The sequence below is a fragment of the Callorhinus ursinus genome, unplaced genomic scaffold, assembly GCF_003265705.2.
Source record: "Callorhinus ursinus isolate GAN/ISIS: 27379988/994484 unplaced genomic scaffold, GSC_fseal_2.0 scaffold39, whole genome shotgun sequence".
Taxonomy (NCBI): Eukaryota; Metazoa; Chordata; class Mammalia; order Carnivora; family Otariidae; genus Callorhinus; species Callorhinus ursinus.
In genome coordinates, this window is record NW_027397101.1 from 1,048,315 (window position 1) to 1,063,043 (window position 14,729).

A 14,729-nucleotide genomic window follows, 5' to 3' on the forward strand; every position below is an offset into this window, starting at 1 on the left:
TGTCCTCATTTCTGGCACAGAGCTCATAAAACCCTTGCAATTTCTTAAGTGAGGTGAGCAATAAATGTCTTTTGTTACGTTAATGACGTGACTTTCGGGAAATCCCCTGCGGATTGCGGCTGGTTGCCAGGAGAACCCACCATGTGATTAGAGGGTTGGAACTTTCAGGCCCATCGCCCCAACCTCCAGGGAGGGGAGAGGAGCTGGAAATTGAGTTCAACCACCAATGGCCAATGATTTAATCAATTGCGCCTGTGTCATGAAGCCTCCATAAAAACCAGAAAGGACAGGATTTGGAGGGCTTCTGGGTTGAGAGCTCTGGTGAACACACAGAGGTGCCGGGGGATCGGTACTCCTGGAGAGAGCATGGAAGCTGCATCCCCTTTTGCCCCACTTTGCCCTATGCAGCTCTTCCATCTGGCTGTTCCCTGAGTTACATCCTTTTATAATAAGCTGGTGATCTAGTAAGTAGAAGTTTTCTCTGAGTTCTGGGAGCCACTACAGCAAATTAATCAAACTCAAGGAGGAGGTCGTAGGAACCTCTGACCTACAGTCAGTCAGTCAGAAGCCTAGATGTGACAACCTGGCCTCGTGACTGGCCTCTCAAGTGGGCCCACTCTTGTGGGACTGAGCCTGTGGGATGTGATGCTATCTCCAGGTAGACAGTGTCAAAATGGAGTTGAATTGTAGACACAGGCAGTGTCAGAGGATTGTCAGATGCATGGGGGGATCCCCCTCTCCATACAGTGGAACTGGAACCAAACACCCTTGGGCTGTTAATGGGTACAGGCTTATTAGGGGGATGATGACAGTCTCCTGGAAATAGAGAGTAGTCATCATTGTACAACCTTTTGAATATACTAAAATCCACTGAAATGTACACCTTAAAATAATAAATTTTGTGGTATACAAATGATGTATTAATACAATAATGAATCAAAGACCTAAATGTAAAACAAATGTTAATGTTAAAAGAAAACAGGCATAAGTCTTCATGACCTTGGATTATGCAATAGTTTCCGAGCTATGACATCAAAAACACAACCAACAAAAGAGAAAAGAAGTTGAATTTTATCAAAATTTTAAAACTTCTGACACCATCAAGAAAGTAAAAAGCTCACAGAATAGGAAAATATTTACAGGTCATGTATTGTATAAGTATCCAGAATATATAAAGAACTCTTATAATTCAATAACAAAAAGATAATCCAATTTAAAACAGGGCAAAAGATCCAAATAGACAGTTCTCCAAAAAAGATACACATATGGCCCACTGGCACAAGAAAAGATGCTCAACATCACTAGGCACCAAGGAAATGCAAAGCAAAATCACAATAAGATACCACTTCACACTCACTGAGATGGTTATAATCAGACAAATAATAACAAGTGTTGGCAAGGATGTGCAGAAATTGAAACCCTTCCACACTGCTGATAGGGATGTATAATGGGGCAGCCACTCTGGAAGACAGTTCGGCGGTCTTCCAAGGTTAAACCCAGATCCAGTAATTTCACTCCCAGCTAGACACCCAAACGAAATCTGTGTCCACACAGAAATTTGTATAGGAATGTTCACTGCAACGTCATTCGTAACAGCCAAAAAGTGAAAACAACCCAAATTTTCACCAACTGATGAACTGATAAAATGTGATCTATCCACACAATGAAATAGTATTCAGCAATAAAAAGAGAAAAAGTACTGATCCATGCTGATCTCAGGGACATCCAGGGGTCCCCAGAACACAATTTGAGAACCACTGACGCAGACAAAACATCTAGTGTGGGTATTGTGGATTATCTTCCTACCAGCCATTTCCCCTCCGTATTCCCCACCCTCCCTCTCAAGAGATCCCTGATTTTTAGGCATTGACCCTTCCCCCATGCTGACCACCACCTGGCGGGAAGCTGATTCCATGCTGAGCCCCAGGGTCAGGTTCTGCTCACTTTAAGCTAAAAGGTGCATTCCCTCCCACTGACCAGTCACTGGTTCAGGGGCGGGCATGTGACTTAGGTCTGATCAGAATGGCTGCAGGACTTTTGCTGGGAATGCTGAGTTAGAGGTAGTTTCTCTCTGCCTCTGGAGGGTGTCCCATGAAAACATGACAATTGAAACTACCATAACCATTTCACTGCCAGTCTGAGGACAAAGCCTTACAGATAGTCCTTGAATGAAGCCCTTAACTCAAGACTTCAGGATATAGGAGCCAGTAAATGTCCTTAATGTTCGAGCCAGTCTGAATTGGAGTTTGTTAGATGTAGTTACAAGCATCCAGCAGATAGACTGTCCAAATGATGTGGAACCAAGAGTATTACATTCTCTCCGCAGTCGATACACTTTGCCTTTGCTTTGAGGACATTAAGAGATAAGATCTTAGCAGACCATTGAAATAACACTACTTTTTTTTTCCACAATATACTTTATACAAAGAGCTGGCCCATATAATCTAGGCTTAAAAATGTCAGAGCTGGGCCGTGGTATTTAACAAAGTGTCTCTCTCTGCTACTCCTTGTCTGATTTTCAGTGGACTCTGAATGGCATTCTAGATGAGTTTGATAAAGAAAAGTGTTGGATTGTCCTTATTATCAGAAGAGGTGTGAACTGGACCTTGCTTGGATTGCACCACCAGGATCATCATGGGGCCTGATATTCAGCACATATGAATGTTCACATGTGATCATCCAGTTCCTGTTCCAACAGATAAGAAACTGAAAGAGCAGTAAACTACTCTCTTTTTTTCTCCAGCTATTAAAATGGTGTTCTACATTTGAGTGATGTTTTGACATTTACAACAAGCTTTCATATACATCATCTCAACAACCCAGTGGAGGTTGGCAACTGAGGAATTACAGATGAACAACAGGGGGCGCAGTGACTTGCTTACGGTCTTGCACCATCATAAAATGATGGAATTTAGATTTCAAGACATTAGATTCTAAGCCTAAGCCTCCCAGCTACTTAGAATTACCTCAAATACACCTTCACATAATAGAAAGATAACAGTCAATATTGTTTCAGCTCTTACTGTGGGCCAGGTACCAAGCATTACAACAAGCCCATGAGGTCTGGGCCATTATTATCCCCACTTTACAGATGAGCAAACTGAGACCCAAATTGGTAAAATGACTTGCCCAAAGTCACCTGGCTAGTCAGTGGCCGAGCCAGAGTTCAAACTCAAGCAAGTAGCGCTCCAGAACACATGCTCTCAACCTCTTGGCCATATAGTTTCTTCAACAAGAGTAGAGCTCTAGCAGCGGTGCCTGGTGTACATGAGATGACTCAGAGCTACCCAGAACCCACCAGTTCAGTAAGGACTGAAGTGATATTAACAACACAAACAACAAAGGACAATCCGACGACAATGTTTCTTGTTCTGGAATTTGATCACACAAAGATTGTCTATAATAAGCCAGGGCTCAGATAACATCTTATTAAACTTTCCTGACAATTTTATTGTACCAATAATCATAACTCATTTTGACTTATTCTGAAAGACACTACTGCTGGCTTAGCCAACAGCTGTCCCTACCTTCCATCACAGATGGACACACACACACACACACACACACACACTTCTCCACTGCTTCCATAACGCCAAAGCCCACCTCCTACTCTAGAGAGTGAAGAGCGTAGATACCAGAAGCACACATTCCTGGACTCTTTTGCAGGTAGGGCACGGGTATATGATCCAATCCCGCCCAACGAGGTCTGATAGGAAGACTGACAGGAGCCTCTAGGAAAGATTTTCCTCTGTGATAAAAAGAAATGCATGCAGAGGTATCACCTCTTATATGGTGGATATGTAGCGCCTGACTCACATCCACGACTACTGCCACTCTAAGCAACATAGCTGATATGCTGAGGATAACAGCATGGGAAGATGGAAAGCACGTGGGTCCATGCAGAACCACCAGGCAACCCTGTAGCTGCCCTACCTCTGGACTACTCATTAGGTAAGACAGTTAGTGTACTTATTATTTAATCCATTTTAAATTGGCTACTGTCTTACTTGCAGCCAAAAGCATCCTAACTCTCAAGTCTCAAAGGCAGCTACAGGGAAGAAAGAGCTCTGAATTTTTAGTCCAACGACCTGGGTTCTAATCTACTTACTTGCCAGGTGACCCAAATTGCTTAATCTCTCTAATCCTTATTTTCCACATCTATAAAACAGAGGTGACATTCCATAATACAATAACATCAATAAAATGGAGATAGGAAAATCATGAGATAATGTGTATCCAACCACTCTGTTAACAACAGTGTTTCACTCAAATGCAACTGGTCTACGTAGTAATTAAACCAGATTTATTAAATTGGAACTAGTCATCTAACCCAACTCCCTTATTTAACAAAAGAGGAAAAGAAACATTGACTCCAATGTCAAGTGACTCACTCAATGTCACAAAACTCGTTGGTAACATAATTAAACCATGCATCTCCTGATTCCCAATCTGATGTCATCATGCTACTCTCATGATGATAAGTAATGAGCTAGATTAGATACTGGGCACTCATCTGACCAGCAAGTGTTTGTCAAAGACAATTACAAGCCAGGTACTACTCTAGGTATTGGGGAATCCTTAATGAACACCACAAAATGTTCCTACCCTATGGATTTAACAGTCTACAAAGGAAAATTATTCAATCTACATTTACACATATGTATTGAATGCCGAATATGTATTAAGCAGTAGGCTAAGATTTCTGTTCAAACACAAATCAAAATTCCCAGCCAGTTCCAGTAATATCAACCATGTTTACGAGGCTTTGCTAAAGAATGTATAATGTGAAAAGTCTACATTTTACTCAATAAAAGTCAGTATTGAAAATGACAAGTCCATTTGAAGGAGCTGTGAATAACCATGCCAGCATCTGAAAAAAGTGGACAGAATGGGGAACACAGCTAGGACTCCACTCTACTTGAAGCAGCACGACTGAATAAAAGAGGTTAGAATTAACCCATGTCCTTCTACACTATCCAGACTTCAAGGGTTAGCTCAGTTGGAAAAGCCCAGTAGGGAGTATTCAGCCACTCTTTCCATTCCCCAGCCCTCCATCAGGTGCCCTACGCTCTCCTTTTGCTCCTTGTTCATGTGGAATTCCTCTTCCTCAGACTTAAGCATTCACACTCTAATGACCTGATGGGACAACATCCTAAACTCTGTGGAAAGAGACATATCAAGTGACTCTCGGCATCCTCTCTGAAAATGGATACCAGGCGGCTGAGACTGGGCCACTAGATTGTTTCTTTGAAAGTTTTCTCTGTCAATTATATAACTTGAAACAGAATAATTAAAAGCTGTTGTCTTGGGGGGGGGATTCCATAAGTCACATTCTGTGCAGGTTATGGAGGGAGGATGTGTGTGATACTGTATGACAGTCCATACACTTCTTTAGCTTTGTGATAGCCTGGAACAGAGGGAAAAGGCAAGCAAGGAAGGAAGAACAGGTGGTCCCCCAGGGCATGGACTGGTGACTCCAAAAGGTTCTTTTTTCCAAAATACCATTTTGTTCTAGCATTAAACAAATGGAAGGTTGTTTGTATCCTGGTTACCCTGTACCCAGAAGTACAATTTCACTTCCTGGGTTTGAAAAAGTCTTAAGAAGGTAAGGTCCAAAATTATCAATATAGGATCTTTTGATTCATCCTTATTGGTTAAATATTCATCACCATTTGGGGGCAGAAGGAGCAGAAAAAGATGTGCCACAAAATGAAACATCTGAGTTTCAAACAATTCCAAAAATCAACATTTTGGTATGTAGCATGTTAAGCTCTTTGGCATCAGTTGGGCTGTACAAACACTAACTTGCCAAACTATTATTAGACTGGCTACAATTTATTGTTTCCCAGGACACCAGACAACAAATACATGCCCTTTGGGGACTACTTATCTATTCTAAGGAAGACTAAGTCCCGAAAAGGATAAAACCCAGTGGTGTCAACTCCAATGGTGTCAACTCTTAAGTGGGACAGAACCGGGCACACAGAGGACTGACAGAGCAGAGGAGAATTCAACATCCCTAACTCTCTGCTGCTGGTCCCTCCATTATTTACATATTCAATATGGGTTAAAGGATCTGTACATCCACTTTAGGACCTAAGGCAAAGTGCACAAACAATTATCTCTGGATCACCAGACAGTACACGCCAAAGGGTTCTGTGCAACCCTGTGGCAGGAGGAAAAACTGCCTAACCTGCTAATCCCTTTATTATTAAGTTTAGCAGCACTGCTCCACTCAGAATGAAATTTCAAGATCCTCCAGAAAATTCACTGGGAGCCTACTCTCCTGGGAGATCATGGGGCACCACATTCCTGCCTTGAAACTTGTCCAAGGGTCTGCTTACGAATTAGTTGCCATTATCTCTGTGTCACAAACTTGCACCGACAAACAAACGGGAAAGACCTTTCATTCACTCATTCATTCATTCATTCATTTGGGGTTAACACAGCCCAGAGAACTATTCCTGCCGCTGAGAGACGCTGCCCCCATCCATCTCTCAACGGAACTGGATGGTGTGCTCTGTATTTAAAAAACAGCTCAGTCTTGGAGCCTCAAGACTCAGGTAGGCGAGAAGAGGAAATCCCAGAGATAAATAAGCAATAGATTTAAAAGTCAGAAGCTAATCGTGCTGAGCCCTGACACAATCTTTCCAGAGTGTGCGCACCTAATGGGTCAAAGGAGAGGGCACACATCTGCCTACATAAACGCGCACTGAAAGTGCACGCGCGCGCGCGCACCACACACACACACAAACACACACACCCTTGCTGGCTCACGCTACATCTCCTGCAAGCTCAAAAGCACTTACTACCCGAGGATGAGGCTGCCAGGAAAGCTACCTTCGCCCAAAGAACTCTTGTTTTCTCCAACTTGAGCAAGAGCAATGTCCACCAATATTCCAAGGGGCGCTTCTTCCCGGAACCCAGGTCCTGCAAGGCTCCCTCCCTGCCGGCCTCACAGCCCTTTTCCTTTCTCTGAAACACACCGACTTCATGATTCCTTTTGGGGTAGCTCCAGTTCCGCGCAGCGCGCGCCCCATCCCTCAAGGCTGGAGCCCAGGTCTGCCCAGCCTCTCTCACTCCTGAGAAACTTCCCCGCCGCCCTACGCGGAATAAAGGCCATCGGTAGGAGGGCGGCAGGGAGGGAAAGCGGGTCTCTGGGGCTGAGGGCACCTTCGGAGCCCGGGCGCCAAGAGAGGAATGAGTGAACCCGAACTGGTGCATGCCTTCTACACGTGGAGGAAGGGAGCAAGGAAGAATGGGCTACATGCGGGCGTCCCTCTCGGCTCTCAGAGCTCCCACTTCCTGGCGGGGGAGGAGATCGAGGGGTTAGCCTCTCCCAGGAGGCAGCTGCCCCGCGCCCCCAGCCTAGGCGCAACGAGACGTGCGCGCAGCTTGCAAGCCTGGGAAGGGGCCCCGGCGCTGATAACGCGCCCCATCCCTGGGTAGGGCTCCCAGCCTCACAGGGCGGGGAAAGAGAAATCCGGCTTTTTAGCAGGCCCCCGGCATGGGTTCTCTCGCCCCTGCCCGCTCACGCCCACCCGCAGAGGCCCCCCGCGCCCTCGCCCGGGGCAGCCCGCACCTGGATGTGGCAGGAGATCTCCGAGTCGTCCAGCAGCCGGATGGTGCATTTCATCTCCTGGCTGAGCGATTTGATGCTGGAGCTCCGAAAGTGGATCATTTTCATGGTCCTCCTGCCTCTCCGCACACAGTGGCAAGAGGCGAACATGCACCGCGGCCCGGGGGAGCGAGCGGGAGGCTCGGGGCAGGCGTGGCGCTGGCCCGCGCGGACCGACACACTCGTGCACGCACTGTCCCGGACACCCGGGTGCGGCTCAGCCCCGGGACAGCGGCGGCGACGGGCGCCTGCGGCCACACATGCCGAGCGGCCGGGGCGCGGCGGGCGGGTCCCTCCCCTCCCCTCCCCTCCTCTCCCCTCCCCTCCCTTCCCTCGCCTCCGCCTCGCCTCCGCCTCGCCGGCTCCTTTCCCCGCCTCCGCCCGTCGCGCGCGCTCCTGCACCTCCCTCCGCCCGGGCTAGCGTGCAGAGGGTGCCCCGGGCCCGTGACCCTGGGCGGGCGCGCGACGCACTCACTCCCACGCGCGGGGAGCCGCGGCAGGAGGAGGCGGAGGGACGGCTGGCGCTGGTGGCCGGGGTGCCCTGGCGGCCGGGGTGCCCTGGCCGTGGCCTGCTTCACCGCCGCCGCCGCTGCGTCAGGCTGGGCCCGGCCGCCTCCTCCCTCTCTGGCTGCGATCGCTCCGGCTCCTGGTCACGCTCGTCCCTGCCCCGGCTCCCCCACGCGCCCGACAGCGCCCTGCTCTACTCGGCCCCAGGGACCTGGCTGAGGGTGGGGGGTGGAGGGCGAGCCCGACCTGCACCCGCAGGGAGGATCCCACCGCGGGAGAGGAATATTGGACCAAGGACGAACCCCCCTCCCCCCGAAAGTGACATGAGGGCCTGGTATGGCTACCCCAGGAATAGGGCTAATAGTAACAATCTCTAGTACTCATGGGTATTTTTTAAAGCCTTTATTTAATATTAACTGATAGTCCATCTCCTTAAAAAAAAAAAAAAACGGGGTGCCTGGCAGCTTCAGTCAGTAGAGCATATTACACTTGACTTCACTTGTGAGTTCGAGCCCCACCTTGGGGGTAAAAAAAAAAAAATTTTTTTTAATATCAGAGCCTTTCTTAAGCAATTTCTCATTTATAACTCCCAACATCTCAGTGTGATTTGTGGTAGTAGACCTCAGCAAGAGGGTCCCTATCTTGCACCTCCGCCCTTTAGGGACCTCACTCCTGCTCCCGCCCCCCCCCCCCACACACACACATAGAGATGTGTCCCGCCCTGTTTTAGACCAATCTCTGGATCCTGGGGACCCTGGAATTTCCTGCCAGCGCCAGGGTAGTGGGGATAGGGGATCTGCTGCCCCTCTGTCTTCCCCAGGGTGGATCAGACCCCGTTGTGGTGTACCCAGAGGCCACCACAAGGGGTGGCCAAGGGACGTCTGTGGAGGCAGGGGTGCGGGGGTTGGATGTGGGGGCCAGCATGTCCAGGAGCAGGAAGAGAAGGGCCTCTGGTCCTGCTGCCCTGAGCTGTTCAGCTTGTTCAAAGCAGTATTAAGGAATATTTGTTAGAGGAAGGACTTGGCCCAGTTGTCACCTCCTGCTGCAGCTGCACAGATCCCCCTCATCCAAAGGTACCCTGTCCAGAGCATGTTGGAGGGAAGCTATCTCACTGAACCTCCTACTCTGATGGGCTGGACGTGCCCTAGGACACCCCCTGGGGTTGGCTGTGACCTGGTGGTGCCTGCCTTGTACTTGGACTTGGCTCTCTGCCTGCTCTGGTTTCCTCCCCATGCTGATCGCTAACAAATACCCTACAGCCAAACTCAGTCTCAGTATCTGCTTCTGGAAATGCCAAATTATGACAATTTGTCAAGATAAGAAGATTTTATTCAAGTCAATAGCTTTTTAAAAAAATTATTTTATTTATTTGACAGAGAGTGAGACAGCAAAAGAGCGTACACAAGCAGGGGGAGTGGGAGAGGGAGAAGCAGGCTCCCCGCTGAGCAGGGAGCCCAATCTGGGGCTAAATCCCGGGACCCTGGGATCATGAGCTGAGCCCAAGGCAGATGCTTAATGACTGAGCCACCCAGGTGTCACTTAACAGCCAATAGCTTGATTATTGCTTTTAAAAAAGTGATAATAGTATGTGGCCTTCCGTGTGTACTTTTGCCCTGGGTTGGTGAATATTAGGGCAGGGCCTACCAGGGAGGTCATCATGAAGGGTCTGGGAAGATGAGGATTTGATTCCTGGTCCAGCTCCCGGCCAACCCTGGGGACCTTGGGAAAGTCTTTTCATTTCTTTTCTAAAGTTCAAAGGAGAGCACATCTGCCTATCTCACAGTTGGCTGAGATGCTGGGCTGAGGCAAGGCCAATGGAGGGCAGGTTATAGTCTCTAAAGCCCCATATGCATGTATGAAGGGGCAGTGATGGGCCCCAAATGCTACTGGGATTGAATCATCTCTCCTAACCCAAAGAACAGATCTAAGATAGCCTAGAAATCAAAGAAAAGTCACCACCCAACACAGTCCAAGCTTTTCTTTTGAGGCTACCTACTTGTCCATCCTTATTATAATGACCTTTTGGCTTCAAAAGAGTCATGCTCAATACCCCAAAACTGTTATCTCAAATTTCAAGGAAGCAGAATGAGACCAGCAAGGACGGTAGGAAGGACAGAAGAAAGATCCCCCAAAGTGGGATTGCAAGCAACAGCATTTTGAGAAAATGAGAAGAATCGAGAAGAATCTGGGATTGGTTCTCTGACCAGATTTGGGATGAAGGCTGAGGTCAGCTAGTATAAAGGATGGGCTCTGGAAGCTTTTGGCAGATGTGTAAAACAACTAGGTAAGTTACCACGTATGTTCACTTGGATTGAAGAATCCACTGAAGACAAAGCTTTGGGAAACCAAGCAGCCATGTCCAAAAAATAATGTGAAGATCAAGAGGAATTCAAAGAATGAACGCAAGAAATGAGTTTAAAACTGGACCACTTAGGAGCATGTGACTGGCTCTTGATGCAACTCTAGATCTGGGGGCTGTAAGTTTGAGCCCCAGGTTGGGTGTAGAGATTACTTCAAAACAAAAAGTCCTGGGCCACTTAAAACAAAGGCACACTCAGAGTCCTAAACTGTCAGCTCAAGACTTTTGGAAATCTATATTTTCTATAGCCTAGCTAAACGAGTTTTTTTTTAATTAATTGAACTGCAATTGAAAACCAAACTCAAAGTCAATTGAATTAATCAGCCTCACCAGATTTCATGTGTAAGAGGTAATTATCATTGAGAAAAGCGTGGGAATCTGGGAATAGAAATGGGACCATGAAAGAGGATCTGGATAATTCCTAGTAACTCAAACTCCCAAAACCCAGTTGGGAGCAGAAGCAAAGCTTCTCCCCTTACATAATGAGGCTGTTCCTGCCCTGTGTGAAGACCCTGTTCTGACTTCACCTGAGGCAGTTACCTTGGAAAGGGAAGCCAGTCTCATCCCCACCCCCGCCTCTAAATACTCTCACTCTTAATACTTGAATCAGATCCAGGCACACCGTAGGAGGCCAATTACAAAGTCACCCCCAGGAATAGAAAGAATTGCAAGGTGTTACTAATTTAAATTGAAAAGGCTGTGTGTGAATAAACCTAAACCTGTCAATGTAAGTGTACTTGACTCTGGTTTCAGAGTACTATCTAACTTAATTGACTGACTTGGACCCAGCTAAATGAAAATGAGGAGGAAATGTCCTGATTGTTGTAAAGAAGAGAATCCAAAGCATCAAGGAGAAGGAAATACTGAAGTGGATTCCCATATGTGGCCAGCTCACCTTTCTTGTCACCTTGTCTCCAGAGGGGGGCCCCCACCAAGGCTTTCAAAGAGTCACTGGCGGAGGAAGCAGCACCATCTTTGAAAAATACCACGGTGGTTAGTCCCTGTGACCAGATGCTGTGAAAGACACCACATTTGAAAGGAGCTCCCTGATTTTCATGGGGACCATGGGAGCCTAGATTTAGCAGAGGACAAATAATGGTCCTTAACCTTCAGCGCCCGGAACAACACGAGGACAGTCGTGAGCAGTGGGACCCAAGTAGACTTCAGAGTGATGTGACCCACAGGTATTTGGCTAATAGCTGAGCATCCAACTAAGATCCTGTCTGGTCTGTAGGACAGACAAAATGTCTAGACCTAGTGAACAAAAGCCTGACTACCCCCCCCCCAACACACACACACAGAGAGACAAAATTCCCCAGTCTGGGCCTAGTCTCATAGACAACCAGAAACACTTGAGTAAAGAAAGGTGGATCTATCTGAAGAATAAGAACATTGGCCATAGCAGTGAAGAACTGGCAAGGTCTCATTCTTTTTTTTTTTTAAGATTGATTGATTGATTGATTTGTCAGAGAGACAGAGCAAACACAAGCAGGGAGAGTGGCAGGCAGAGGGAGAAGCAGGCTCCCCACTGAACAAGGAGCCCGATGCAGGACTCGATCCCAGGACCCTGGGATCATGACCTGAGCCGAAGGCAGACGCTTAACTGACTGAGCCACCCAGGAGTCCCTGGCACAGTCTCATTCTTAATAAAGAAGTGGCAGTGGGAGAGATTGTAGTGTCTTAGGCTCAGTGGTTTTAGCTGCTGCTCCTTGTCAAAAAACTTCGCAACCCATGGGTCACAGCACTTTGGTGAGCCACAGACAGAAAGCAGGTGGTCTGCCATAAGAGATCCATGGTTGTAAATATTGTGCATTGATAGAAAAGACATCTTTAAGCATTTTTACAGCCATCAAAAATTGATAACTGAAAAAAGAAAGACCTAGGTATAACTCTAACAAAATATGTATGAGGTCTATCTGGGAAAACCAAAACTGAAGAGAGACATCAAAGAACTAAATAAATGGATTGATATTCCATGTTTGTGGCTGGGAAGACTCAACACTGTCAAGATGTCAATTCTTCTCAACTTGATCTATGGACTCAGTGCAAATTCAAATCAAAATCTCAGCAAGTCATTTTCTGGATATTCACAAACTTTTTCTAAAGTTTACATGGCAAGGCAAAAGACCCAAAATAGCCAACACAATAGTCAGAGGACTGATGCTACCCGACTTCAAGACAACATAAAGCTACAGTGATCAAGACAGTGTGGTATTGGGGAAAAAAAAATTAAAAAGACAAATAAATCAATGGAACAGAATGAAGAGCCCAGAAATAGACACACACAAATACAGTAAACTGATCTTTAAGAAACAAAGTCAACCCAGGGCGCCTGGGTGGCTCAGTTGGTTAAGCGACTGCCTTCGGCTCAGGTCATGATCCTGGAGTCCCGGGATCGAGTCCTGCATCGGGCTCCCTGCTCAGCAGGGAGTCTGCTTCTCCCTCTGTGACCCTCTTCCCTCTCGTGCTATCTCTCCTTCTCTCTCTCAAATAAATAAATAAAATATTAAAAAAAAAGAAACAAAGTCAACCCAATCGAGAAAGGATAGGGTTTTTACTATTATTATCTTTTTATGTGCTGGAACAGCTGGGCATCCACATGCAAAAATATTAATCTAAACACAGACCTTGGGACACCGGGGTGGCTCAGTCAGTTAAGCGTCTGCCTTTAGTTCAGGTCATAATCCAGGAGTCCTGGGATCAAGCCTAGCATCAGGCTCCCTATTCAGTGGGGAGTTTGCTTCTCCCTGTGCCCCTCACCCTGCTCATGCTCTCTCTCTCAAATAAATAAAATATTTAAAAATAAATAAACACAGATCTTAAGCTGTTTATAAAAATTAACTCAAAATGGGCCATAGACCTAAATGTAAAAGGCAAAACTATAAAAATGCTCGAAGATAATATAGGAGAAAATCCAGGTAACCTTGAGTTTGGTGATGACTTTTTCTTTTTCTTTTCTTTTTCTTTTTTTTTTTTTTTTGGTGATGACTTTTTAGATACAACACCAAAAGCACAAGAAGTTGGACTACATTAAAATTAAAAACTTCTACTCTGCAAATGACACTGTTAAAAGAATAAGAACACAAGCCACAGACTGGAAAAAAATATTTGTAAAACACATATTAGACAAAGGACTTGTACCCCAAATATACATACAACTCTTAAAACTCAAAATAACAAAAACAAATAATCCAGTTTTAAAATAGGCAAAGATCTAAACTGACACTCCACCAAAGATATACGGGAGGCAAATAAGCATGTAAAAAGATTCTTAACATCACGTCATTAGGGGATTGCAAAATTAACAGTATTGAAACACTACTACACACTTATTAGAGAGCTAAAATTCTGAAGAATTTTAGAAAAGCTAAGCCAGCCCCTAATCTGTTCACTGTCTCCCCAATGTGATGTTGAAATTATACCAGACACACAGCATTTGGGAGACCAACTTATGGCAGAGTAATCAAGATAAAAAACTGGAGGATATCATGGAAACATACATTTTTTGACAGTTCCTAGGAAAACCTGCATAATAATATTTCAGATGTGCCAGATAGCAAGTTGTTGGGCTATTTCTATATTAATAAAAACACTCACAGTTTGTTTTAATCAATAAAAATAAAAGACACTGTCCCTCATTTTTTTTAAAAAATAACTAAAATTCAAAACACTAATAACACCAAATGCTGGCAAGGATGTGGAGCAACAGAAGGTCTCAATCATCACTGATGGGAATGTAAAGTGGTACAGCCACTTTGGAGGATAGTTGGGTAGGGTTTGTTTTGTGTGTGTGTGTGTTTTGTTGTTGTTGTTTTATTTAGTTTCAGAGGTAGAATTTAGTGATTCATCAGTTGCATCTAACACCCAGTGCTCATTATATCAAGTGCCCTCCTTAATGCCCATCATCCAATTGTCCCTTCCCCCCACCCCCACCCCCACCCCTGAAGCAACCCTCAGTTTGTTTCCTAGAGTTCAGCATCTCTTATGGTTTGCCTCCCTCTCTATTTTCATCTTATTTTTCCTTCCCTTCCCTATGGTCATCTGTTTTGTTTCTTAAATTGCACATATGAGTGAAATCATATGGTATTTGTCTTTCTTTGACTGATTTATTTTGCTCAGCATAATACACTCCAGCTCCATCCACATCATTGCAAATGGCAAGATTTCATTCTTTTTGATGGCTGAGTAATATTCCACAGTGTGTGTGTGTGTGTGTGTGTGTGTGTGTGTGTGTGTGTGTGTGTG

At 45.8% G+C, this 14,729-nt stretch overlaps 1 protein-coding gene across 3 annotated transcripts in view; it reads right to left on the minus strand.

Moving 5' to 3' along the window:
- The window catches only part of FRMD3 (FERM domain containing 3), a 319,301-nt gene extending 311,398 nt beyond the window's left edge, over nucleotides 1-7,903 (minus strand). For 2 of the 3 annotated variants that reach the window (XM_073880661.1, XM_025851700.2), the window contains exon 1: nucleotides 7,583-7,903. In XM_073880661.1, the coding sequence (XP_073736762.1) occupies nucleotides 7,583-7,729 (147 nt within the window). In that variant the 5' untranslated portion in view covers nucleotides 7,730-7,903. Of the gene's footprint in view, nucleotides 1-6,840; nucleotides 6,858-7,582 lie in introns of those variants that run through there. The other variant, XM_073880662.1, reaches the window with a different exon arrangement.
- Between the last annotated feature and the right edge of the window lie 6,826 nt (nucleotides 7,904-14,729).